Raw genomic sequence first — 25,302 nt, 5'->3', positions numbered from 1 at the left:
TATGTGCGACGTTTAGTGTATTGAACTAAAGTAGGTCTATCTATTTGAATGAAGACAATGAATAAATAAGTTGTTTTTTTTATTGTAGCACATACTTTGATAGTCTGCCTATCTTTAATAAAAACCTGTGATTTTTTTATTATAGTACTAGTATATTTTTGTACCCTTATGTTAAATTTTAATGTATGATCTTGTAAACAATTTTAAGGATTGTAATACAACCAATCCTTACACTGTTTCTCCGATATACAGTATACCATGTTTTGGATGATAGTATATCAATTGAATTTTGATTCTTGACCAGCACTGAAAAGAACATCTTATCATTAGGTCCAAATTTTATGTTTCCTTGTTACATCAACTTTTATTTATACATTATATCTTTATAAATTTGAATACTAATGATCCGTTTCAGAACTTAAAATGTTACTTAAAAACTATTATAATTATAAAAGTCATTACATTACTTTAGATTGTATCATATTTAATATATTATTGTTATAAAAATGGTTTGAATTATGTAAATATTTTCACCATGAATCCAATCGTTTTTCTAACACTACAATATTAAGAGAATCAGTGATTGGCTGAAACCTTGCAATACTATTTTATTAAATTGTTTTGAACATAACGGTACTTGAGATATTACGGTAATGTTTCCAGTTATTCTAATTTAATATTGAATTATATACATGTAGAACATTAAAAATGAATTTGTTTTCCATATATATCTGATATCAGGTTTAATGAAATACTGCAGCATCAAAGCTTATATCATATTTTAAAAGGTTATATCAAACCTATCAATCAGAATACCTCCACATACAAACCACCTTCCTCAAACAAGTTTAAGGGTGTATACTGGAGACAGCTTATCTTCGTGTCATTCTGTCCGAACGAAACGAATTTCGTACGAATTTGTAATAGCTACTGTTCCTGCAATACAACTGGATTATATTAACATTTTAAATAATGTGTATATACCCCTGGTTTCTAACAACAATTAATTTCTCCAAATTCAACAAAAGTTATGGAGTTTTGATTTTTTTAATTAAAAATTATGGATTTCTGCAAAATCGGATGGTACGGAAGAATTTGCGTACACATTTTAAGAATGTCTTTTTGTACGAATTTGTAAATTGTATTCTTCCTACAATACAAGGTGGATTTCAGTAAAACCGTTTGTTAACTGTTTGTACCTATGCATGTCTGCTAACAAACTTTAATTCCTCCCCTTTAAAAGGAAATACTGATTTCTATTTTTTTTAATTAAATGGTTCTAAAGGCATGACTTGCATTCACATTTGAATATGAATTTGTAATTTAAAGCCTTAGAAGCCAAATAAATGTAACGATTCTTATTCAAAATTCAAAATTTTTGTTATTTTGTTGTTGTCCTGTGATACGTAATTTAGTTACTTGGCCATAACGCTAAAGAAAGTTATGCTTTTTTGGTAAAGTTATATTAAATATTATGTACGGAAGACAAAACTATTATTCAAAACATTAAAAAAGCACTGGATTGCCCTTTCTTTAGAGGAAAATTCATACTTGTTAATGAAGCATAATCTGCATCTAATAATAATTATTACTTAATAATTATAATACGCCGAATTACGTGACCTTAATAGATTGCAGCAATGTGATGGGGTTTTTATACAAATTTTCTCACATTACATTATTGCCGATTATTAAAATGTCAGGAAAGAAAATGTCTGTCACGGCGACCTAATAACCGTGTTAAACGTTTAACCGACTGTCAGAATTTTTTAACAATGACTTTGTAACTTTACCACAATATATGACATCTAGTTCGTTTTTTGTTGTATTTGACAAGATTACGAAAGATAGACAAGATTACAACAGATATCCAATTTAAGAGTAATTATTTTCACTACGGCCATCCCGTACATAATACGATAGCATGCAATTGAGAAAAAAGGTCTGAACGACTAAATTAAAAACAGAATGTCATATCTTGTAAGATCTAGTAAAACAGGGGTATTATACAAAATTATTTTAAAACATCTCTGACTATTGGTCTAATACTAACCTCGGTTACCGTTTATTGCATTTTCTAGCCGGCTTTTTGGTTAAAAACCGAATTGACCGATTTTGTTGGGATACGCCTTTAATATATATTGCAATAAGAATGCTTATTTTTTCCAAATTTCAATTTCACATATATGGCTTGATTTGATATAGAATGCAAATTTTGTATTTGATATCAGATTTCATAGATAATTGCAATTTCATAATGAATTTCCCTGGCGATTACTTTTATTTGATATCTTATCAGTTATGAAGCCTATTTGGCATGATTACTTAACCCCGAGCAATTAGACACATACAAATACATGTAGCGCACATCCAATTACAAATCACAATTTAACCGGACAAAATTCTTATAATGAAATCATAACACTGCGCACTCGCAAAATAATAATAATAATTCTTATATTGTTTTTAGCCGTGTTTGAATAAAATATTAACGTCACGAGTAAGTATATTACAATAAACACTTTTACAAAAGTGCAGTAAACTTTAGGATAATACATTGTAATTCATTTGTAAGTTAATGTTTATCAATCAATTCCCGGCTGAAATAATTATTATCGGAAATGAAAATACAGTATCTCGACTTCGGCTCGTTACCAAAACAGCCGATGTCATGCATGATTTTTATTTGACAGGAATGTTTTTCAGATTCTATTTTTGTGTTGTAATAGACACCTTATGATAACTTACAAAAATGACCAAAAATTTATCGCTAGTGTACATTGTTGCCTAGGTGATTCATGTTCGTTTTTATAAATATCAGACATTTATTAGATGTATTACCTAACAATAATAGAAACAACTTTAAGAAATGCATGCAAATCATTTATTACTTTAAGTAAATGTCAAAGCCCAACTTTGCAAATAATAAATTTTGAATTGTTAATGCAAATATTCCTCTTTCTTTTTTATCCTCCAATATTAAGTGATTAGTTTATTATAGACGAGCAATAATACGATTGTTCACTTACATATGTCATCGTAACGTTTTCATAACATAAATTGGCATGACACATTTTCTATTGTTTGCAAATTAGAAACAAACTGAATATGACGATTGAACAGTTTTGAAACGAGTTTGTTGATCTTGGATGAGCCTTTAAAAGAAGAAAATCTCGCATCGATATCCGCTTATAGAAAAACGAATATTTTCCCAAGACATCCGCGCATTGTAAATAAATGAGAGTAATTTGAAAAACACCCTCGCCTCAGTTGTAAGACACTGAAAATGCAACAATATATCATAAGTGTATAACATATCAATTAAGAAGTACAACACTCAGTCCGTTTATAACATTACCTTACAAAACGAAAATGTTGATAATTTTTACACGTATTTGTAAAGCTTGTGATAATGTTTATCTATGAAGTTATCTGAGATGAAATCTTGGAAACTTATAGCGTGATGTTAAATGTTTTCATATGCATATATATTCCGTTTAAATCAATTCGCAGCTAATAATTGCGCTGCTAGGCAATACTGAACAAGAACTTCGTTGTCTAGGAAATTATATTGACGTATCTACTAATACATTATGATATTTACATGCCAGTCTGACATGATTCATCATATTATATAATCATATAAAGTTTATTTATAAAGCATTTCAGTTACACGCTTTGTACAGTGTACGCTTTTAATGGACTGTGATAATGTTAAGCAATTTGGTTGAGACTATAAACAAAAAGTGTTTTGTACTTTAACACTTGTGCACGCGTAGATATAGATCTACTCGTACTGTTACTTTTGCATGGGTTACTTGTAGCCTAGTTACTTGGTCTGGAGACGTCCGATAGATTTCGCTGATGATTGTTTACAAAAGTATGTTGAAATATAAAAATATATATATAAAGCTATATCTAATGAAATATTCTTTTTTTATAATTTAAACACGTAAAATTACATGTATGTTGTTTCTATGGTAGATTCTTGAAAGATTTGAAATATACAATGTTGCTTTAGTTTAACACATATGAAAACTGTGTTCAAACAAAATAAAATGTCAAGGAACAAAATATTGTGTTATTATTTTATTATGCAAGGTTTGAACCATTTAGCAATAATTCCATACATGTTCCATTCCAGTCGATTAAAATGAAATATACTAACATATTCCTTAAATACAGGCATTTTTAAACTTCTCTCTTTCAAATTTCAAGCAAAAATTGTTAAAGGAAGGCAGCAGAGATGTGAAGCGTTATTCACTTTCAAACAAAATTAAATGGTAAAGTTTGTTTCCGTGTTTTATATTGGTAGTTGAAAATGATGATGGTTTTTCAAAGTAAAGTTATTTGTTCATCATTCTCATTTGGATAACAAGAAAGGCAAACGATCATAGCAAATTTGCGAATTTGTAAAAAAGAGCCTGGATAATAAAAGACAATAAAAAAGAAGATTTCATTTTCAAAATACATGACATGGCTATGTGTCTTGAATATTGACTAACAAATTTTGTACGGTCAAGGTCACAAACGACCTTATTTCTTTTTAAATACATGTCAAAGTTACGGGTCTTAGAAAGTGACACGTTAATTCAAAAACATGTATCAACGTCCAAGCAAATACTATGAGTAGTTATTTTAAATCAATTATGTTGCAAGCAAAAGTGAAATCACCACTACTACTAACATGCTAACTTTTTCACTAAAAGTTTCACTTGTATGATCATTAAATTACTTTAACACTAAAAGGTATAATTATCTCATACATATAATTGTGATAACTTTTACCATACAGAAGTTATTGTTTAATATAACTGTATTTACTCAGACAAAACAAAATCACAATAAGACAGACAGACAGACGGACAGCAAATAACGACCTGAATTGCAATACACTACGTGCATTTAACGCCTTTAAATCCCATAAAGCAAATAAATTAAAGGTGGTACTCTAAGTTCCAGATTTATTGACTCAACTTGTTATGGCACTAATTATGGACTTCAGAAATAACATGCACTTTTTGCTATATTTTGCATATTGATTTTTTACAAATATGCTTCTATGGCACATCAAAAATCGGCATCGCTCACATTCGTAACTAGCACATGTTACGTATATACTTCATTTCCATTACATATTTTGTAAAACCTGTTATGAATGTGGCCTGTTACGAATGCGATCCGTTACGAATACGGTCCGTTACGAATACGGTCCGACATAGCTGCATCACATAATGGTCAAATTATTCATTCAGTTTACTAATTCCCGTTTCCAATGGTAAAGCAAATATTAATGTCAATATGTGATTTAGCTTAATCATGAACTCGGTAATATTTCCTTCTAAAGTATCTTCTTTATCACAAATCTCAGCGTTTCACCCTAGAGGTTTAATTTTTATGTACTTTCATTAAGTTGTTACAAATATTTTGCTGTTCTGTCGTGGAGTAATGTCACATTGAAGACTCACTAATCTTAAATAGTTCTGCGTAAAGTCAATAATACCATGTAATTGTTGATGCTTAGAGAATTAAATTGTCGTATCATTATGGTCTATTTGATTGACTTATTACAAATTACACCCGTGTTTTCTAATGAATTAAAAGTGGTTTTACTAGTTACAAGTTTGTCATTGGAAACCTATGAAATTAATGTTTTCTGTAATATGAAATATATACATTTCATCTCATGGTACATTCTATAACATTCCTGCACTTGTTTCATGTTGCGTAAAGAACTTTCTTTAGTGATGGAAATTACTAAGATTAGTTTAAATTTGCGTGAAAAAGACATTTAAAATACATCATTACGCATGGAAGCAATTATCTTAATTAGCCGTTATGATTTTCGTTCGTTCTACAGACGATATATTACGATCGTTTATATCCGAAACGTCACTTTTCCAGATCCATCACGGGGCGTGCACATCGCGGAGAAGGTACACCTGTCGTAACTATTTCAGGAGGGTGGCGCTAAAGAGCGTTTTAGTTTTGTTGTCGTCATAAAGGTGATGCCCTCACAGTATTGTCGTACCTCCCCCCACAAGCTACGAACGAAGAATAGGCTATGGGGGACTCAGCTTTAAATGTCCACCAAGATGAGATTACTTCATTGGACCGGCATGCACGCTAATACATCTCGGACATAGGGTTCATTCCGGCGCCGCCGAGTATAAATAAACCTCGAACACACGCACACACACGCGCGCGCACACACACACACAATCGTAGGAATGCATTGTATGGCCGTAAAGAGAAGTACGCACTAATATACATGTAAAAAATATGCATGTACTTTATAGAAAAAATATTGACAGTATTGTTTGTCTGTTTGTTTTTGGGTTTTTTACGTCACATCGACACAGTACAGGTCATATCGCGAGGTTCCAGCTTAACTGGTGGAGGAAGACCTTACGTACCCTTCCGTGCATTATTTCAGGCACGAACGGGCACCTGAGTAGAACCACCGACGTTCCGTAAGCTAGCTGGATAGCTTTCTCACATGAAAGAATCCAAAGTCCCTGTCGGGATTCGAACCCCAGCGGTGAGGGGCAAGAGGTTTGAAGTCAACGACCTTAACCACTCGGCCACTTATTGACAGTAAAGGCTAAATAAAAAAAATGTAATTTAATGGAATTCATAAATGTGCGATTAATATCAGAAGTATATATTTACTAGTAAGCTATAAAACAAAACGCCATCAGTTACTTTAGCCAATTACATGTATGAAATGAGCCGCGCCATTACAAAACCAACATAATGGCTTTGTGACCAGATAGAACCCAGACCAGCCTGCGCATCCGCGCAGTCTGATCAGGATCCATGCTGTTCGCTATCAGTTTCTCTACTTGTAAAAGAGTCGGTAAGCGAACAGCATGGATCCTGATCAGACTGCGCGGATGCTCAGGCTGGTCTGGATCCATGCTTGTGGCAAACGCACTATCTTAGTTTTGTCGTGACGCGGCTCAAATGGTCTTATTTAATGACAAAATAATTTCTCTAATTAATCAGGCAAGTTTTACATATACCACGTGCGAAACATCGATTTAATGATAAAATAAGTCTTCAAATTAGAGCATAATTTTCAAGCATTAGCAACTTCTATCATAGTCGACATAATACAAGATGTCATTGAGTTTCCTTTTTATCTACTTATTTCGTACACACAAAGCTTGATTTAGTAGTTAATTTTAATCAGATTTTCTCCATTTTGTTTCATTTTTCTATTTTACCACGAGGAAAATAGACGCACGTTTAAAATACCTACATCTTGATGCAGTTACGGGGTCACTTCATATATTATTAATATATTATTAATATATTATTATTAGATTTAATTTTAGTTCTAAAGTGTCGAGACTATGATTTTGAATACTAAAAATGCATCATTAAAACATTATTCAAAATTTTACATACTATTAATGAGTAAATGTTTTCTCAGTAAGAATGGAAATACACACATTGCAATTTAGTTTTCTGGCTTGCGATTGTCGCAAGACCTTAGTGATTAAAACCATATTTTGCAAATCCTGCATTGTATTCATTCTGTTTTTCGTAATTTCAAGACACGTATATACCACCTTAAGCTTTTGTGTCAATCTTGTTTTTTTAGGTAGAATGAGTTTATGTATTTTTGCAGATTCTTTTATATCATAAATGAAAGAAATAAAAACTAGTGGTTATAAAAATGTAATAATATATCGTCTATCTGCATGTATATGCTATGAAATATGTAAAGCCAGAACATATGCTATAAAGTCGAACCTAACCATAGTTTTGATAACACGAAAATAATTATCTATACCCAAAAAATTTTATTAATGATAGTTCGTAATTAGATAGCAGTGAAGAAACACACGTATACGGTAAATTTGAGCTGCTGTAAAGAAGCTATCACAGTCTAAACTGATTTTCAAAACAAAAGATACACTTAGTTTTTTCTCTAAAATTCAAGTTATTAATATTCCCCGCAGTACATACTATATTTTCTGTCTATTAAGTGTCTTTAATGAGGAAACCGATGTCATTACTGTACAAAGACATATTTGTGAGTGATACATAAACTAATAGATAGCCAGCCCATTCTTTCTTATATATTTTGAATACTGGTCAAAATTGTGTGCTTTTACAGAATGAGATTATTTTGCTTTATGCAACTATACGAGTATACTGTAAACCTTTAAACATCCAAGAAAATGAATTTTTAATTATCTACAATGAAACAGATAAAGAAATTAATATATAACTTTATTGGCTTTTTTAAGCACATTCGTTATAACATGTATTTCTGCTTTTAAATTTGACTCTTCAACATTTTCAATTTCGATCTTCGAGTTGGCTTGAAATTCAACTATTCGGATTTAGAAATTTTAAATTAAACCAATGTTAACGGGAAGAGGGAATCATTCCCTCTTATATTTCAAAATCACAAAATCTATTTTAAAACTCATCTAAAATAATTTTCTAAAGAGGAACCATACCCCCTTAACAAAACAGTTAAAACAGTTTGATAGAATAAAATGCTATAGATCTAATCTAAAATAAGATTACGGATAAGAGAGAGTCACAAAATCAATTTTAAAACTTAACTTTAGCCTCCGTAACAAAACAGATTAAAACAATCTAACAGAATAAAATGCAATGATTCCCCATAATATTATAGTAAAATATTTTAATCGAACAAAATATAACAATATAGAAATTAAATCATTGTTATTGTAAGAAAGAATCATCAAAATCACAAAATCAATTTTAAACTTGTCTATAATATATTTTCCTTAGTGGAACGAATCAATTTTGAAACTCGCAATTGTCTCAGATTTCATAAAGCAAATAAAATAGTTTGGTAAAATAAAATACAGTTGAGTTCATTCCCTTTTTACATACCAATATCAAATTTCAAACTTATTTATAACACATATTTCGAAAGTGGAACAATACCTACTAAACAAGCAGATAACAGGATTTGATGAATGTAGAAATTATAATAATTGGGTTGTTACTAGAGAGTTGCTACCTCCAAGGTAAAGGTCACACTTAAAGGTCAAGTTTTTAGTGTCTACATTTTGTGTCACTCCATTACTTTTAAATCGCTGAAATTATTTAAAAATAATTTGGCACAAGTGATCACCATTTTAAGACGATGTGCAGAACACAATAATTGGGTTGCTTTCCCCTTCCCCAAATCAAGTTCACACTTAAAGGTCAAGTGTTAAAAAAATCTACATTTAGTTCCCGGTCCATAACTTTTAAACCGCTGACACATTTTTTAAATAACTTTGCACAAGTGATCGCCATTATGGATCAATGTGCAGAGCACAATAATTGGATTGCTAGCACAAAGTCCGATTCATGGTCACACTTAAAGGTCAAGTGTTAAAAAGTCTACATTTCGTTCCCGCTTCATAATATTTAAACCGCTGCAATTTTTTAAATATAACTAGGCAGAAATCATCACCATTATGACACCATGTGCAGAGCACAACAATCAAGTAACTACCTTCAAGATCAGGGTCACACTCAAAGGTCCAATATAAAAACATCTTTTTTTCATGTCTGCTTTATAACTTATTGACAATTCAAAGGTCTTAAAATTACTTGGCACAAATGATCCTCACCATGACATAATCTGCAGAGTACAACATCCAGGTTGCTACCACCAAGGTCAATATTAAATTTCTAACTTTATGGAAGATTTTAAATTACTTGGCACAAATAATTACTATCATGAGACTATATGCTTATGATATACATGACACAACATCAAGGTCATAGTTGGTTTCAGGTAAAAAGTACACATTCATGTATGTTGCGGAAGAGGATTTAGCTGTACTCCAGACTGTCTAGTTTATATTTGTAACAAGTCATTGGTATTTTGTATGCCGATATGCCAACAAACCTGAAACCGAAACTGCTATTCAGTCAGAACTATTTTTACTTTGCTCCTAAACATGATGAATGGTTTTGTCTACTTTGAAAGAATGATGGGCACGTTCATTTTATATATCAAGCGTTGCGAGTGGTTGGCATTGCAGATAAATGCTTAAAAGAGCAATTATCTTATTGCCATACTAAACATTAAATAGGAGAATAAAAGAAAGTATATTGATAAAGGCAAATGTTACACAGTGACTTGCATCAATTGATACATAACACATATAGTTTTATCTTGTCATAGATTGAAAACCAGCGTTCTTAATTGGATTCTTCGTTGGATTTTGTTGAACCTATGTAAAAAGCAGGGCAGTCGAGATAAATTTGTTAATCAATTTGCTATCAAACTCACCAGCTTTGTGTTATTGGTTTGTCTGAATTAATTATACTTAATGATACTAACCATGTGCTAAATCAAATGTTTCAATGTTTCGTTATTCTTAAATAGCGTTAGTTTCGTTCTTTTATCATTTGGTCCTTATTTCCTTATCTGCCCTCAAGTAAGGTCAAGTCGTAATAAGTTGTAATACCTTTCTGACTTTGAAGGTCAAATGTTAAAAAATTGGAGCAACAATAAAAAAATGGTTTAATACTTGCGATGATTTTTCATTCAAATTTATTTATTTAAACGTACAAATACATTCTTAAAAAGCAAACGATTTATTTGCAAATATATTTTTCATTTTTTTATTTATATTTTATTGTAGAGTATTAAATTTTATTTTTCTTGAATGCTTTTGGTTTATAAAATGTATTTTACTAACTAATCTGTAAATTTATGAAATTTTAGGCACCATTACACAATTAAGTAATGATTTTTTATCAGTTGATTCTGATTTTTAATAATAATAACAATAATAATGATAAAACAATAATTAATCATAATAAAAAAAAATAGATTTTGATACATTAAAGTTAAGGCCGCCCAAGTTAGTTTCCTTGCCTGAAAAGGTATTAAAACTTAATTTGTGTAACTTTGATTTTAGAACTGTGCATCGTTGATAAAAAAGATAAACATAGTGAACTTGAAGTTCTGTTAAGTCTGGTATTTTAAATGCGGCATAATGCTGGTGGTCACTTTTAACTCTCTTTACAATGTATCAAAGTTATTTCCATTTTTGTTTAGATATATTTCTAGATGATTTGAACCGCAACTTCCGGGTTTGACACCAAATGTTGTTCAATTACCTTTTATCAATGACTTCTATCAACCAAAGTGTAACAATAAACCTGACCTTAGATTTCTTCACGACTTTGTCTAAATAAAGATACATATTGCTTTATCATTACAACGATGTACTAAAGATAATTGTTTACTGTTTCACTGCTTGTTGAACAGAACAGTCAAAGGTATTTATTATCTTTTCTTAAAAATATTCATAAGCACCGGTATGCCAATAACTAAAATGAAACGCATTGCTTTCCTTTAATAAAATGAATTTCTTTCAACATATATTACATTTAAACATTTTAAGTCATACATTGTTATGTTAATCAATGTGTAAAATAGGTCAAACATAGCTACTTATACTAACGACTGTCAAATCTTATATTATTTAAGCATTAATATTATTTTTGTTACATTTTGATCAATTAGAATGATGTACGGATTGCTTGGTGTTCTCCTTGTAGTAACAACAGTCTCTACGGGTACGTCAATTTTTCATGTCGTATATATTTGTGATCCTTGTTTTAAAAAGTCATATGCTCCATCTTCCGCAGACCAAAGTTTGGGTTTAAAGACTTTTGTCATATTCACTCTGTTTTTCGAGACTCAAACTTTTTTCTTATTTTACTTTGAGAATTAACATCAAATCATTAGTAAAAGAATAATTCATTCAATAATGTGCTACATTACAATAAATTTACATGTAATGACAAGACAGCTAATAAAGCAGATGATGATTTCTTTGTATAAATTTCAATGGATAAGGACTGTTGGATCTTCCCTTGATTATTTCTGAATTAGATTTACTAATGAGATAAGATATGATATGAAGTTATTTGCTTTTCTTTAGCAATTGACCACATTTTTTTTGTTATAAAAAGTCTTCAGTAAACGTTCAAGGATGTGTTACATCGCCATGCACATCGTTATTTAGTCCTTGTAACATAATTGTTTCTTCTACAATATTTTCAAATTGTTAAGCTTTGTGTTTAATGCTGAAATATATGCAATTCGTATTGTTTTAGTTGTATAGTCATTTCTTAAATTCAAAAATATAATTTATCTTAATAGTTACAAAAATTGGACACATTTCCTTCTTTTTTCAGCTATAACTTGTTATTATTGCCCCAAATAACTACTAGTGTCTAGTTGCATTATGGCAGCCTCTATTAAAACTTTTGCTTTTGTATGTTTCATTTAATCTATATTTCATTTTTAAATTAGACGAAATCAGCATTTTTTCATGTTCCTTTTTTGGACCTTTAGATTATATAATGAATTTGTATAATGTTCTTTTCACAACCCGATGACTTCTTACTAATAATTAATTTTGCTGCTCTTATTATCATCATCATCATTGTTATTCTATTATTACCGGTTAAAACTTTGATAAAACTACTGCAAGATAACATATTGATAATACTAAGGTCGAGACGCTCTACAAATTGTAGTTAAACTATACATGTATTGTGTTTAATTTGAAATAGACATGATGGTGTTACTTCTTATCAACTAGTTGTTACTTTTTAACTGTGATAAGCCTGTCCCCATCAATTTACCCATATAAGTCGCGTCATGACAAAACCAACATAGTGCGTTTGCGACCAGCATGGATCCAGACCAGCCTGTGCATCCGCGCAATCTGATCAGGATCCATGCTGTTCGCTTACCAACTCTATTACAAGTAGAGAAACTGACAGCGAACAGCATGGATCCTGATCAGACTACGCGGATGCGCAGGCTGGTCTGGATCCATGCTGGTCGCAAACACACTATGTTGGTTTTGTCGTGACGTGGCTCATATTACAATAAACCAAATGAGTCTTGTTATTATATGTTTGTAATCTGATACTAATATAAGTATTTGTTGTTGTTGCAATGATTATAATTGACTATTATTTTTGTAGCAGGTAGTTGCAATGTGGGCACTATACCTCTCCATAAAGGTTCCGTCATGGCAACATCGTCGGATTCCTATTACGAGGAAGGGGATATATTAAATAGAAACTGCTCTGGTATGTTTCAAATTCTTTCTTATTTCTTTAAAACACCTACAATCCTAGACTTTATTACAACTTGGGAAAATGCTTTTATCGCCTGGCTCATTAAATGTTGTGAGATATTTTAATAAACATGCATGTGAACTTTGGTTGTATATCCATTTTAAATTTTAATAATGGCTCTTAATTTAAATTGTTTGCTCAAATCTTTTATTGGCAGTAACGGTAGGTCTCACATATGTAAACCTCTATTAAAGATATGTGAACTATTGCAAATTAGGACGAAATTTATAATACAATATCACATCATTATAGGAACTTTAAAGCAACAGCTGTTCCCACTTGATAAGATTTGACCTTTACTTTCACAAAGTATTCTTTAATTTTGTTTCCGCGAGATAAATTTGCCTGTATAGAGATGACTTGTACCAATCTTAATTTTAATCGTTTGACCTGATTATAAACTATAGCTGGCTTATCTTTATTAATCATATAGTACATTAATCTAGAAATTTAATAGAATTGACCATCCCATATGCAAAACACTATACATCCTAAACGAAGTGGTTAGCAAGACACTCTCAACACACAGAGTATAATTATACCTTTAAAGCTGCACGCCTCCAGATCAGCCAAACTATTTCAGGAAAATCAATATTGAGAAAAATGTACTGTATCAAGACCTCTTTCATGTTATAAAGCATTAATTTATTAATAGATAGAAAACTAGGAAAAAAGTTTAAGATCCAGGTTACATTTTACATGTTATGTGCAATTTCCGACTGATTTTGCGGTATTTTATGACCATATTGCTACTGCGTTACTAACGCAGTTAGGGCTGTTTTTGCATATGTGGACCACATTTTTGTAATTTTCTTTGATTGAAAGTGCCGCTTGCAATATGTAAAATTTGTTCACCATTTAACCCATTACTTCATGAGCATTTTGTGAAAAATGGCTGTTTTCATTGAAAAGTCTCCCGTTACAAGTTCAAATTGCTATAATACTATAAAAACTGCTTCAACACTAATCAAACTTGGCACAAATGTTGACTGGACCATTGCCCTTGCAACAACATGATCAGGCTTAAATTTTCTGTTACCATGGCAACGAGGGGACATCTCAAAATTGCCAAAAATCACTATTTTGCGTTGATTTTTTCCATCAAAATTGATTTCAAAGTGCTGCAACTTCTCAATGGATTGAGATAGAGTCAAATGCTTTTCAACGTTGGTTACATGTTACCTTATGATCAATCTGGGGTCATTTACAGCCTCTCACAAGTCCAAAATTTTCTTGGCGATGAGGGGGGCTCCGCCCCCCCTTCAAACCCCCCCCCCAAACAGAAGGGGGCACATCCCCCTTCTGGCAACCCCCTGATGTATCTTTTGGTTGGGGGACCGCGCCGAAAAAGAGGTCACTTTTTTTAACAACATTTCTCAAACAAAAACAAGTGCTTGGGGCCTAAATAAGGCATTTTTCATCATTTGAGACAACAAAAAAGGGGGGGGGGGTGAAAAAGGCGTTAAAAGGCGTGTATATGAAGTAATGGGTTAAATTAATTTCATGAAAATTAACATGAATCTGGAGGTGTGCTGCTTTAAATACCAAAATTCTAATGATAAAATAATAAAACTTCCACTGTAAGCGGCATAAGTGTTGAAATAAACACATGTATAATAACACTTATTGAAATAAAACAAATTTTGTATTATAGCACTTCCGAGGCAGAAATATATAGGATGGTGCCCGAATCCTCATGACGTGGGTCCTAAGATTCAGATCAACTTACCAGGAGAGACAGCTGTTCACGAATTAGTGTTCCAGTCAACCTTGGCGTCTTGTCCTTCGGCAACGCACAACTTTGCTACAGATGCTTTCCTTGAGACCTTTGACTTACAATATGTCTTACCTGGAGATAATACGAACACACTGATGATGTTCGGCGAGGTGAAAAATTGATAGATGTTAACATATATGTTAACATATAATGTATTTAATGGCGTTTTTTCCAGGATATGTTAACATTCTGAATGTAAATGTTAGCATATTATTACATTATAGCGTTTAGCGTGGATATTTTATTAGTTTTAGTGTAAATGTTAACATAATATGTATTAAATAGCGTTCTAACAGGATATTTTATAAGTTTGAGTGTAGATCGTGTTAACATTTTATGGAGTTTATAGCTTTTGTTCTTGGGTATTTCATTAGTTTAAGTATAGATGTTAACATTTTATGCATTTAATAGCGTTGTTCCTGGGTGCCTATTAGTTTGAGAGTGTTAACATTTTATGTATTTTATAGCGGTGTTACAGGATATTCTATTAGAGTGTGGGTGTTAACATTTTATGTATTCCATAGCGTTGTATACAAGTTATAAAAAAATATATGTGCACTGTTTTTGGTAGTTGGTAAAAACTGATGTTGGTACATTTTATTCAATATATTTTTTCATATTTTATTGGCGCGTGATACGTTTGTAACCATTGTATGCAGTGTTCAATTGAAATTAAATCTCATGTAATTTATAATTCATCTAAATTTTCTAATTACTGTTATGTTTCTTTACAAAACGGTCTTGTTTATAAATTCACATGACATTATATAGAACAGTTTGACCAAATCATTTAATACTATAAGTTAATCATGCAATAACTATTTCAATTCTTTCAAACTCACCACAAAAAATCAACTCATTAAATTGTTGTTTCTTTTGCTTTTGTTGTTGTAGAGCTTGCCCGCCTTAGACGGAATGTCGGCAGAGAAGTCATTCAAGTTTGACCCACCTTTGGTGACCAGGATTCTGACGCTTACGCCGAAAACACACAACATTTACCCATGTTTTAGATTTGCCGTGGTCGGATGCTCTGCAGCCAGTACGATTGAAAATTTGTTCATGAAGTTTTAACTACCAGAGTAAAATGCAATGAAGACTCAGAACTATTGAGTATTTAGGACTACAATTAGCGTTTTGAGAAATAATATGTCTAAAATAAACTTATCATTGCTCTGTTCAGTAATGGCGTCCTAAATAAATTAGTTTTTCGATTTTAATCATAAATTCAGTAATTCATTAAGCTGATACAAAATCGTGTTGCAACATCTTATTTCATCCTCATAAAGTTTTGACAAAGCTGCATTACACTCTGCAGTGTATAGCTTTTATAGTACAAACAGCAAAAGAATATAATACCATGATGATAATGCACCATGCAGTTAACAAATTGTTAACCCTGCGGTGAACTATTCACATACTTATAAATATACAAAAGAACATGTCACGTCTTTTTGAAATAAAGTAAATGGAAATGAAATAAATTGGCAAATCAATATCTAGAATTATATAACCATTTGAAATCAATGAATTACTTTCTCTTGAACAACCATTTTGGCATTTAATCTCGTTTTTGAATTGAATACCTAATACCATATTATCGTCCGGAACATTATACTTAAATTTTAACCCAAATTGCCAGTGCCATGTAATAATCTTTTAGGCGAATAGAACTAAAATAATTGTTTATAGTACAATAACATCAAAGTATAACAATCCGGCTGTATTGATCATGATTATTTACTAGTAACATATACATTTTTTTTATAGATTTATGTCAACCAGGATTTTGTATGAATGGGGGAAAATGTGCTGGAGAAAATTATTGCGCATGCGCACAAGGTTTTGCTGGAGACCGTTGCGATATGACAGGTGTGAAAGTTAGAACTAAGCATTATGCAGCAACTTTATTATTTTCTATGTATTAATAAATAAATGCTTTATAACATGAACGAGGTCTTGATATTTTGCAAAAAACTATCGCTTTAATGAAATTTTGTCGTTGAAGAAGTAAGCTTTACTGCAACATGTTTAGATCACAAGCAATGCTTTGTAAAAATCATGACATGTCCATAAAAATCTGAAATTGTCTGATATTATGATACAATGGTTATGAACCTTGTAATTTTAAATTAATTTGGCTATATGTAGTTACGTAAGTTGTGTTATCCTTAATATTTACAAAAGACGGTAATATAGTTGTACTTTTAAATATGCATACCTTTTAAGAATGCATGAATTCTATAAATGAAAACGCGTTTTCTACATTTTTCTAGCTAAAGACATCAAACAGCAAGATTATAGCTTCACAGATATTACAAACCACAAACTCAATACTCCATATGCTCAATTTGACGTGGTTGGTGACGTCACATTATCACAGGACCGTCGACGTGATCATCACCATGGACACTCCTGTCATTTCCATAGTCATCATGGGCACCATAGTTACTGCCAATACAGTCATAGTAACAGCCACCACGACAATGGACATCACCATGGACAAAGCCATTGTATGCATGGATTAACGAATAATCACCATGGGTTTACAACATCAATGCATGTTCAGAACGGACATAATCATAATGGCCACCATTATATTTATTCCAATGGAGGACATCTGTACGGACACCATGGGTCATCATTGAGTTATAACAGTGTACACAATTCACTTCACTTCCATGTTAGTACTACAACACACAAATGGGAGGTTAATATAAAAGTTGACTTGGGGACACAGCAACACCATGTTTCAACATCATGGCATCCTCACACTGGTGCTCATATACATTTGAACAATCATCTCGTCGGGTCGTGTGGGAATCCAAAACCCCACAGCACACCCCATACAAGTACAGTTCCTCTCCGGCTGGGAAACGGTCACATTGCCGTAAATTTGGATATCAACGTTATTTTGAATATGTCAATATCTAATTTAAACATGTATCCGGCACCAAAACCATCTTTAACTAAACTTGGAATTACAGGTAAAAATATCAGTTGAATAAAATATTTGTGTCTTTGAGTCTTTGTGTATATGCTGCATACGTTAGTTCATTCTTTAAAAGCTTTGTCTTTATACAGTATTTGGTCACTTCTTTTTCTAAAACCTTAATTTTTGAGGCGCATTTCTCTGAAAACAACTCAGCGGATGCTTACATATCTTTTTTATGATTTGTATATATGTTTATATGAGCCGCGTCATGACAAAACCAACATAATGGGTTTGCGACCAGCATGGATCAAGACCAGCCTGCGCAACCGCGCAGTCTGATCAGGATCCCTGCTGTTCGCTTACAAACCCTATTACAAGTAGAGAAACTGATAGCGAACAGCATGGATCCTGATCAGACTGCGCGGATGACTGGTCTGGATCCATGTTGGTAGCAAACCCACTATGTTGGTTTTGTCATGACGCGGCTCAATTATTTTGTGGCAGGACCATTAACACCCGCACCACCGACCGCTCTACCTCAGCAACCAACAACCACTGCACCAGTATCGGCAACTTCTACACACGGGACTCAACCAACTCCGCGTAAGAATCATGATTGTTGTTGATTTTTATTACCCCAAAAGTACTTTCGATCGTTTGATGAAATAGAATGTCTGTACACATCTGTCCTGGCCAACATTAAATTGTTCAGTAGCTTCATTCTGTGAATAATCTTTTTAATTTTGACTGGTTTGTGTGCGGAAAATGTCGCATACAAACAAATAAAAAATGTAAACCAAACCTGTTGGTACAGCTGTTACCAACATCCGCTCAATTACCAGGTTACTTTTAGGTCCAATTTATGATTGATTTTTAGGTCATTAGGTAAAAAATTAGTTTCTAATTGTAATATACTTGTTTGAGCAATAACCCGGTCGTTTTTGAAACTACAACTGGCAAAGACCATGGTAAATAGAGAAGCCCTTTTGGATTTGGCTTAATAATGTCAACGGTTAAGGTCAAAGTGACACTTGTGTAAAATTGTTGACCAATCAATAACTTTTTCTTGTTGTTTTCATGAAATTATTACTTGATTTGGTCATATTACATTTTATAATTGTACATCTCAACAACAGACTCCTGAAGCTCATCTTTTTTTTTCGTGAATATAATCGGCTAAAGGACCATGTACCTTATCTTTGACCTTTTTCTTTACCACGTTTAATATCTTAAAATGACTTTTTCATCCAGAAACATTTCATCATTTTAGAGAACATTTCAAAATATGCACTAGCCTAAATATTTTAAATGGACCTGTAAATCGTGGAATCTGTGAAAATTCAAAATATGCACTGATTGAATAGCGAACAGTGCTGCAGCCGAGGTATATATCTAGGGAGATATAAGACATTTTCTCAAAGAATTTAAATTAATTTCAGAGAGACTAACTGTACACGTGACACAGGCACCCGTAACTACACCATCTACACCTAGCACTACAGGTAACACATAGTTTCGTTTTCTCTAAAAACAAAAGTGAGAACTATACCATTAACAGGTTGATGCACATGTTAGTAAGTAAGTCACAATAATATACTTTTACCACTAGAGAAGGAGACAAAGAGGTATGAACAAGGCAGGAAAGTAATAAACAACATAAGTTTGATCAAATTGAGCAACAAATCATATAAGTTAATAGAAAATGATTATTATATATATTTGAACACTTATGATTTAGGATATTTGTATTTTCATAGTAATTATCGTCCGCCCGCTTACCTCAAGAGGGAGAGCATCTCGCCGGTAGGTTAGCTCAGCTTCTTTTTATAAATTCATGGTAGGCTAGGGTGCGTTATGGAAACGAAATTAATCGGGAAAATGAATAACTCTGTAATAAGTAAATATGTTTATTAAATACTAATTTATAAATGATATATGAATATTAAATTCAGTATATATCATGTACTGCAAAAGCGATGTCTATCGTTATGCAGATAACATATATATACTTATTTACAAAATAATAGAGAAGATGTATAGTATAAAGTAAGTGATAATTAGTAAAAATTGTTTTACGGTTTACGTCTGTATATAACTTATTTTTATAGGCATATATTAATGGAAAATTTCATTCTGGGACTTTATAAAGGAATATACGAATAATAACACTTTCTTTAACGAAAAATTTATGTTTAATATTGACTATATTTTACACATATGAATATTACTCTCCTCTTTAAAAATGTTGTCCTCAACATTATCTTAGTAATTTTGATACAGTTTGATAAATTATATTTGATAAATATATACATTTCATTTACATGAAAACAAATAGTTTGTATCGAGTTGAAACAATATTAATCAACGACATTGTTATTTTTGAATTTAAAATGACGTACGTATAATTGATTATACAGCTTAAATGCGTTAATTTCAAATTATTATACAACATCGCCATTCATTAGTGTTCATCCACTTAAGTTTCAGTCTGCGTCTAAATGGTCTTGTAGAATGAGCAGTGCTTGTAGAGTGTCCAATGTCTTTACTTTAGTCGTTTTTCATCAGGTCTTTGAGCTGAGATCTTGTATTGCGGGACTCTGCAAGAAAAATAACTATCTGTATAGGAACTATCAGTATTTGAACTATATGCAACATCGCTATAATTTGATAAGTGTCTGTAGTGAAAACCAATATCTTCTTCTAAATCCTCCGAGCAATCAAATTATTTGCAATTCATTTGCAGAAATGCTCATGAAGTACAATAAAAGATTTCTATGGAGCATGCGAGTCTTTTTATATCTTGCACCATCTCTCGGGAATATCTTCGGTTGTCTAACAACAGTACTTGGGAAATGCTCCCACTTGTCTGCCTATTTCTGCTATACTCGTACATTCCTAACAAGAAAAGTATCACGAGGAACAAGTTCTATACTTCTAGCTTTCTGGTTATAACTATTTTTGGTCTTCTTTCCAGCATCTCAAGCGCATCTACGAGCTTCTTTACATAAGTCGTTAAGTCGTTCTCGCAATTTAGTGACATGTTCAGTATGTTTTGGCGCTGAAAGGTGGTCATTAGGCAATCCTTAAAAATGTGCCAATCGCCAACATAGGGTATATTCCAAACATGAGGAAGTACGGCGAATATCCGGTACTATTATGTCGGGTTACATTGTATGCGTGAACTAACTTTGGTAAATGAGCCGTCCAATCTAAGTTTTTGTGTTCTTGTAATGTACCAAGCATCTTTAATAACGTTATATTAAACCATTTTACCTGGCCGTTCCCAATCGCGTAGTAGGGCGTCGTCCTTGACTTAGAAATACCAGATATTTGGCAAAGTTCCTTAATTATGTTCGATTCAAAGGTAACTATGTATCCGAGTGGGAAATCCAAAGCGGAAGAAGAATGGGTCATGGAGAATTCAGGCAGTTGTCTTAGCCGTCTGATTTCTTGTAGGATATGCTTTAGCGAATCGGCAGAAATGGTCAGTCATAACCAATATGTTTTCATATTCCCCACTAGATCGTTCTAGAGATAAATAGTCAAAATAGACGACCTTCATTGGTGCTATTGTAGATAAAGGTATAAGTTTTTCAAAACTGGTCTTGGCTTTTCTTCGAAACCAACGATGGCAATTTTTCAATTTTGAAATCACAAACGAGTCCAAACCTACTCTAAAAACCGTTATCTAAAATGTAATAAAGTCCTAATACGACCTTGATGACCTTAATCGTCGTCAAATGCCTTATATATCTCATCACGCAGGTTACTTGGAACAACCAATTGAAGCCTTTCTTGACCAGACACAATGCCTTTCAATGCCAATTGTTTTGTAATCAAATAGCCACTGGTTCGGTCCTCAAACGAGGCGTAATTTCTCCGTGACAATTTGACCCGGTCATTGACTATAATGGTCATTTGTCTCACACTGCTGACTCAGATATCATGTGTGATTAGTAGTCGGTAACTTTCTGAGAAATTGGTAATTACTAGTGAGATATCCATGAAAGCCAGTTTGATTTCTTTTGAACATAATATGAGTGTTATATGAACTTATAATACTGCCTATTATCATTACCATTCGTGTCATTAATATTTCGTATGCACATGTCTGCTGCAAGGTTAAAAAGAAACAAAAACTTTTTTGCAATGTTATAACTTCGTTATGAAGAATTTTGACATCGTTTATGATCGGGCAAGACATTTTTGCATGTAGTTATGTACAGATTCATCAAACCACAATTTTCATATAATTTTGTTGTGATAAATTCTTCCGAGACATCACTTTGTTTCCAAAGAACTAACATTCTAAAAATGATAACATTAAAAAAGATCGTCTAATGACTTTTCAAATCATGACCATAAAACTATTATCAAAATTCATATTTCAGTTGACCAAAGGCCAGTTTGTTATACATATGCAAACGAGACTAGCATCGGAGGATCTCAGTCCCATACAAGATGTCAGACAGGGGAGGTAATAAGTGTTTAATATCTTTTAAATTTAGAAACAGTCCATAAACATGTTAAGGAATATCAAAATGAATGTTAGTCAGTAAAATTTAAAGATACTGGTCAGATGGTATGGATGTACAAGCTGGTCTGGCCCTCCACTAATGGCAGGGCTAAGCACTTTTATAACAACTTTAACATTTTTATGCATGTTTCAGTTACGGTTATATATCATTAAAAGTGCATAATTATGTTAATGTACTTGCAATTGTTGTTATTCAGATTAAGTAAACAAACTTCAATAGTAAGAAAAAAGTTCATTCTTTCAATAAACATGTGAATAACAATTAATTGTATATTGGTACTATAATAATTTCCAATACAGCCGGAACTAACAATATCCGCAATATGTAGCATAATGTTTGTTCGCCAATATGGTAAATATTCCAGTGGAGAGGGTAAACATACCTGAACAAACAAAAGTAGTTCCACTCATGCTCGCTCCATACATATGGTAATTATTCCGGTGGCGAGGGTAAACAATCCTAAACACGCTCATCATATTTCAATTTATTCCCCAGGTTTGTTCGTTGTATGAAGATGGCAACAAGAAATACACTGCTAAATGTTTAGAGAAAAGTGTGAGTATACTTACTAACCTCTGGAGTCACATACAGTGTTATCTTTCATTATCTCAATGTGTATAAAGCACATAAAGCAAGTTAGATAAGTACTGTTAAAGAACTGGGTCATATAGACATGTCATGAAGGATACCAAGATTCTTTATCCGTACTTATCCGTAAATGATAGACAACTAGATTCTTGATTATTGACTATCTTCCGCATTTATAATGACTTTCAATTAAATACTTAATTTATAACTACCAAAAATGTTAAACAGTGGATGATTTATTCCTTGATTCTTAATTTACCAAACGTGTCAAACAGGTGAATTAAGTGGATGTCTAGTACCAGTAAGTAACTTGATTAATAGTTTTACCTACCGTGTTGAACGAGTTATGTTATTTCAGGTTGATCCAAAACAAAATAGCTGCCTACGGCATTAAACACTAGATTTATATCCGGTTCATAGATTAATAATATCTGTCATTGTTTTCGGTTCGGATCGGAATATCCGTCCCGAGGGTACCCCACCCATTGGGCAGTAACGAGCCTTCCCGAGGCTTTATTGCTTTCAAAATTGTGAAAGCTCGCCCATGATTTGCTGTTTGAAAGGTCACGAGAATGTGACCTCTTATTGGTGCCCGTCAGATCCTTATGCGTAGCGTCAATTAGAGCTGATTTTAATCAATTTTTATATGTGTAATAAAGCTTGCTAATGTATGAAATATATTTTGGTTTTGTTAACTTAAGTTCAACAACTTTAAATGTTATACGGTAATACAGTCGTGTGAAACCAGAAGGAGATTTGTCAATCTGGTACATGCATGAAGGGAGCTACCGTATCAAACATCTTTAAATGTATGAATGGAGTTTCTTTTCAATAAAAATATGGCCCAGGTTGCTTTGATTTTATACTATGTTGTGTCATTATACAGCTGTGTGAGGCTGGAAAGAGGTTTGCCACACCTGGTAAATGTTGGGAATGCTGTGACACCTACCTATGCAACGATAAATGCTCATGTAAGTGCAAAAAAGATTTAAATTTATCATTTAAACCTCTTATTATCTAAGTTTAAACTAAAAATTGATATATTCTTGCTCTTGCTCATTATAACTACATTATCTGCAAGTTAATATGATACTAAAGTTTAGGTTACTCCATATTAAATGCTTGGGGCTTTCATTTGATTTAAAGTGAAACCGATACTGTGAAGGTTACATTGCTACTTCTCAGTTGTACTGGTTGAATATGATCGCAGTTGTCCATTCTTACAGTAGTATTTCAGTCACGAGCGGTTATCTGAGTTAGACTACCTATATTAAGTAAGCTATGCTGATAGCATCCTAACGTTTAAACATCCAAAGCCCCTGAAGGGATTCGAATCTACAGCAGTGAGGAGTAAATGATCAAAAGTCTACAACCTTAATAATACGAATTTAATATTGATAACTACATGATCATTATATAAAAGGTAATATATTATGATGAAAATAATACACATCTACTCATAACTGGTTTACTATTGTCATAAAAAAGTGTTGGAGTTTTCAATTTTATTTTGCACATTTTACAAATCGTGTGTAGTAGTGCGATTTATCGCGTGCTTGCTTTGGGCTAACACTGCAACGATATGTCTCGGTGACACATAAATTATTTCGTCTCTTACGATTCGGATTTGCTGATATACTAGTAATGTATATATTTTAGGGAATTTTATTCTCTCTAACGACTCATCGACGTGGCCAATACGCGGAAAATAAGTAATTAAGAATGGAATGTTCTCTTTTCGTAATGTTTGAGTTTTTCACACAACAACTGTCAGGTCAATTTCAAGTTTTCGATCCAAACTTTAAAGTTTTTCTCGCTATAGATATTCATGATTGTCTTTAAAACAGAAGTTTAACCTCGATAAAATTAACGTTTAAAAGTTAACAAAATATTCAATTATTTTGTACTTATACCTTTAGCAAATACTTCTGGACCATGTGTTGACGAGGCTCAGTGCGCGGTCATGTTAAAGACCGGATATGACGTATGCAGCAACACACTAATGGCTGTTCAAATTTGTAGCAAAACGTGTAAGATATGCTGAAAAATTGGTATATTTGTTAATATTAAGGAATATCAATAAAGTTCAATGAAAATAACAGGATGTTTAATGTTTTGATCATATTACCAGGCGAATCGTGAGACTACGGTTTGTATAGTAGGGTACAAAATAGATAAAAGTATGTTTTCTTAAGTTTATTTTTTTTATAAAAGTATAATCATGACATTATCATTTTAATCAATGTGATGTTTTGCACAGTCAACTGAAAGTTCAACTTTCACTAGAATGTGTCCAAATATCACGG

General features: G+C 32.4%; 1 protein-coding gene and 1 long non-coding RNA gene across 3 annotated transcripts; one reads left to right on the top strand and one right to left on the bottom strand.

The window, feature by feature from the left end:
* The first annotated feature begins 11,195 nt into the window (after positions 1–11,195).
* Positions 11,196–25,095, top strand: LOC132734444 (uncharacterized). Of its 2 annotated transcripts, none has more exons than XM_060721187.1 (13): positions 11,196–11,280; positions 11,528–11,580; positions 13,006–13,113; positions 14,816–15,048; positions 15,833–15,977; positions 16,706–16,807; positions 17,212–17,922; positions 18,375–18,473; positions 19,310–19,372; positions 22,262–22,347; positions 22,904–22,963; positions 23,883–23,967; positions 24,916–25,095. In XM_060721187.1, the coding sequence occupies exons 2-13, from the start codon at positions 11,529–11,531 to the stop codon at positions 25,038–25,040; spliced, it is 1,869 nt and encodes a 622-aa protein (XP_060577170.1). In that variant the 5' UTR covers positions 11,196–11,280; position 11,528; the 3' UTR covers positions 25,041–25,095. The 2 variants fall into 2 exon arrangements, with proteins under 2 accessions (XP_060577170.1, XP_060577171.1); XM_060721188.1 differs by having other exon boundaries at positions 11,222–11,280; positions 13,009–13,113.
* LOC132734446 (uncharacterized) lies at positions 19,257–22,933 on the bottom strand. The gene is made up of 3 exons (XR_009626318.1): positions 22,791–22,933; positions 19,650–20,467; positions 19,257–19,394 (listed from the first exon to the last, which is right to left on the bottom strand). It is a non-coding gene; the product is annotated as an uncharacterized LOC132734446 (long non-coding RNA).
* Positions 25,096–25,302: the final 207 nt, after the last annotated feature.

This window comes from Ruditapes philippinarum, unplaced genomic scaffold, assembly GCF_026571515.1.
Source record: "Ruditapes philippinarum isolate M1 unplaced genomic scaffold, ASM2657151v2 ctg216_1_1_1_1, whole genome shotgun sequence".
NCBI classification, from domain to species: Eukaryota; Metazoa; Mollusca; class Bivalvia; order Venerida; family Veneridae; genus Ruditapes; species Ruditapes philippinarum.
This window is presented reverse-complemented; position numbering and strand designations above follow the sequence as displayed.

What these genes read in the sequence shown, in the direction of transcription:
- LOC132734444 (XM_060721187.1), top strand. Translation starts at nt 11,529, where the DNA reads ATGATGTACGGATTGCTTGGTGTTCTCCTTGTAGTAACAACAGTCTCT. An exon ending in AGTAACAACAGTCTCTACGG is followed by an intron (nt 11,581 to 13,005) that starts GTACGTCAATTT and finishes TTATTTTTGTAG; the next exon opens with CAGGTAGTTGCAATGTGGGC. An exon ending in CTAAATGTTTAGAGAAAAGT is followed by an intron (nt 22,964 to 23,882) that starts GTGAGTATACTT and finishes GTCATTATACAG; the next exon opens with CTGTGTGAGGCTGGAAAGAG.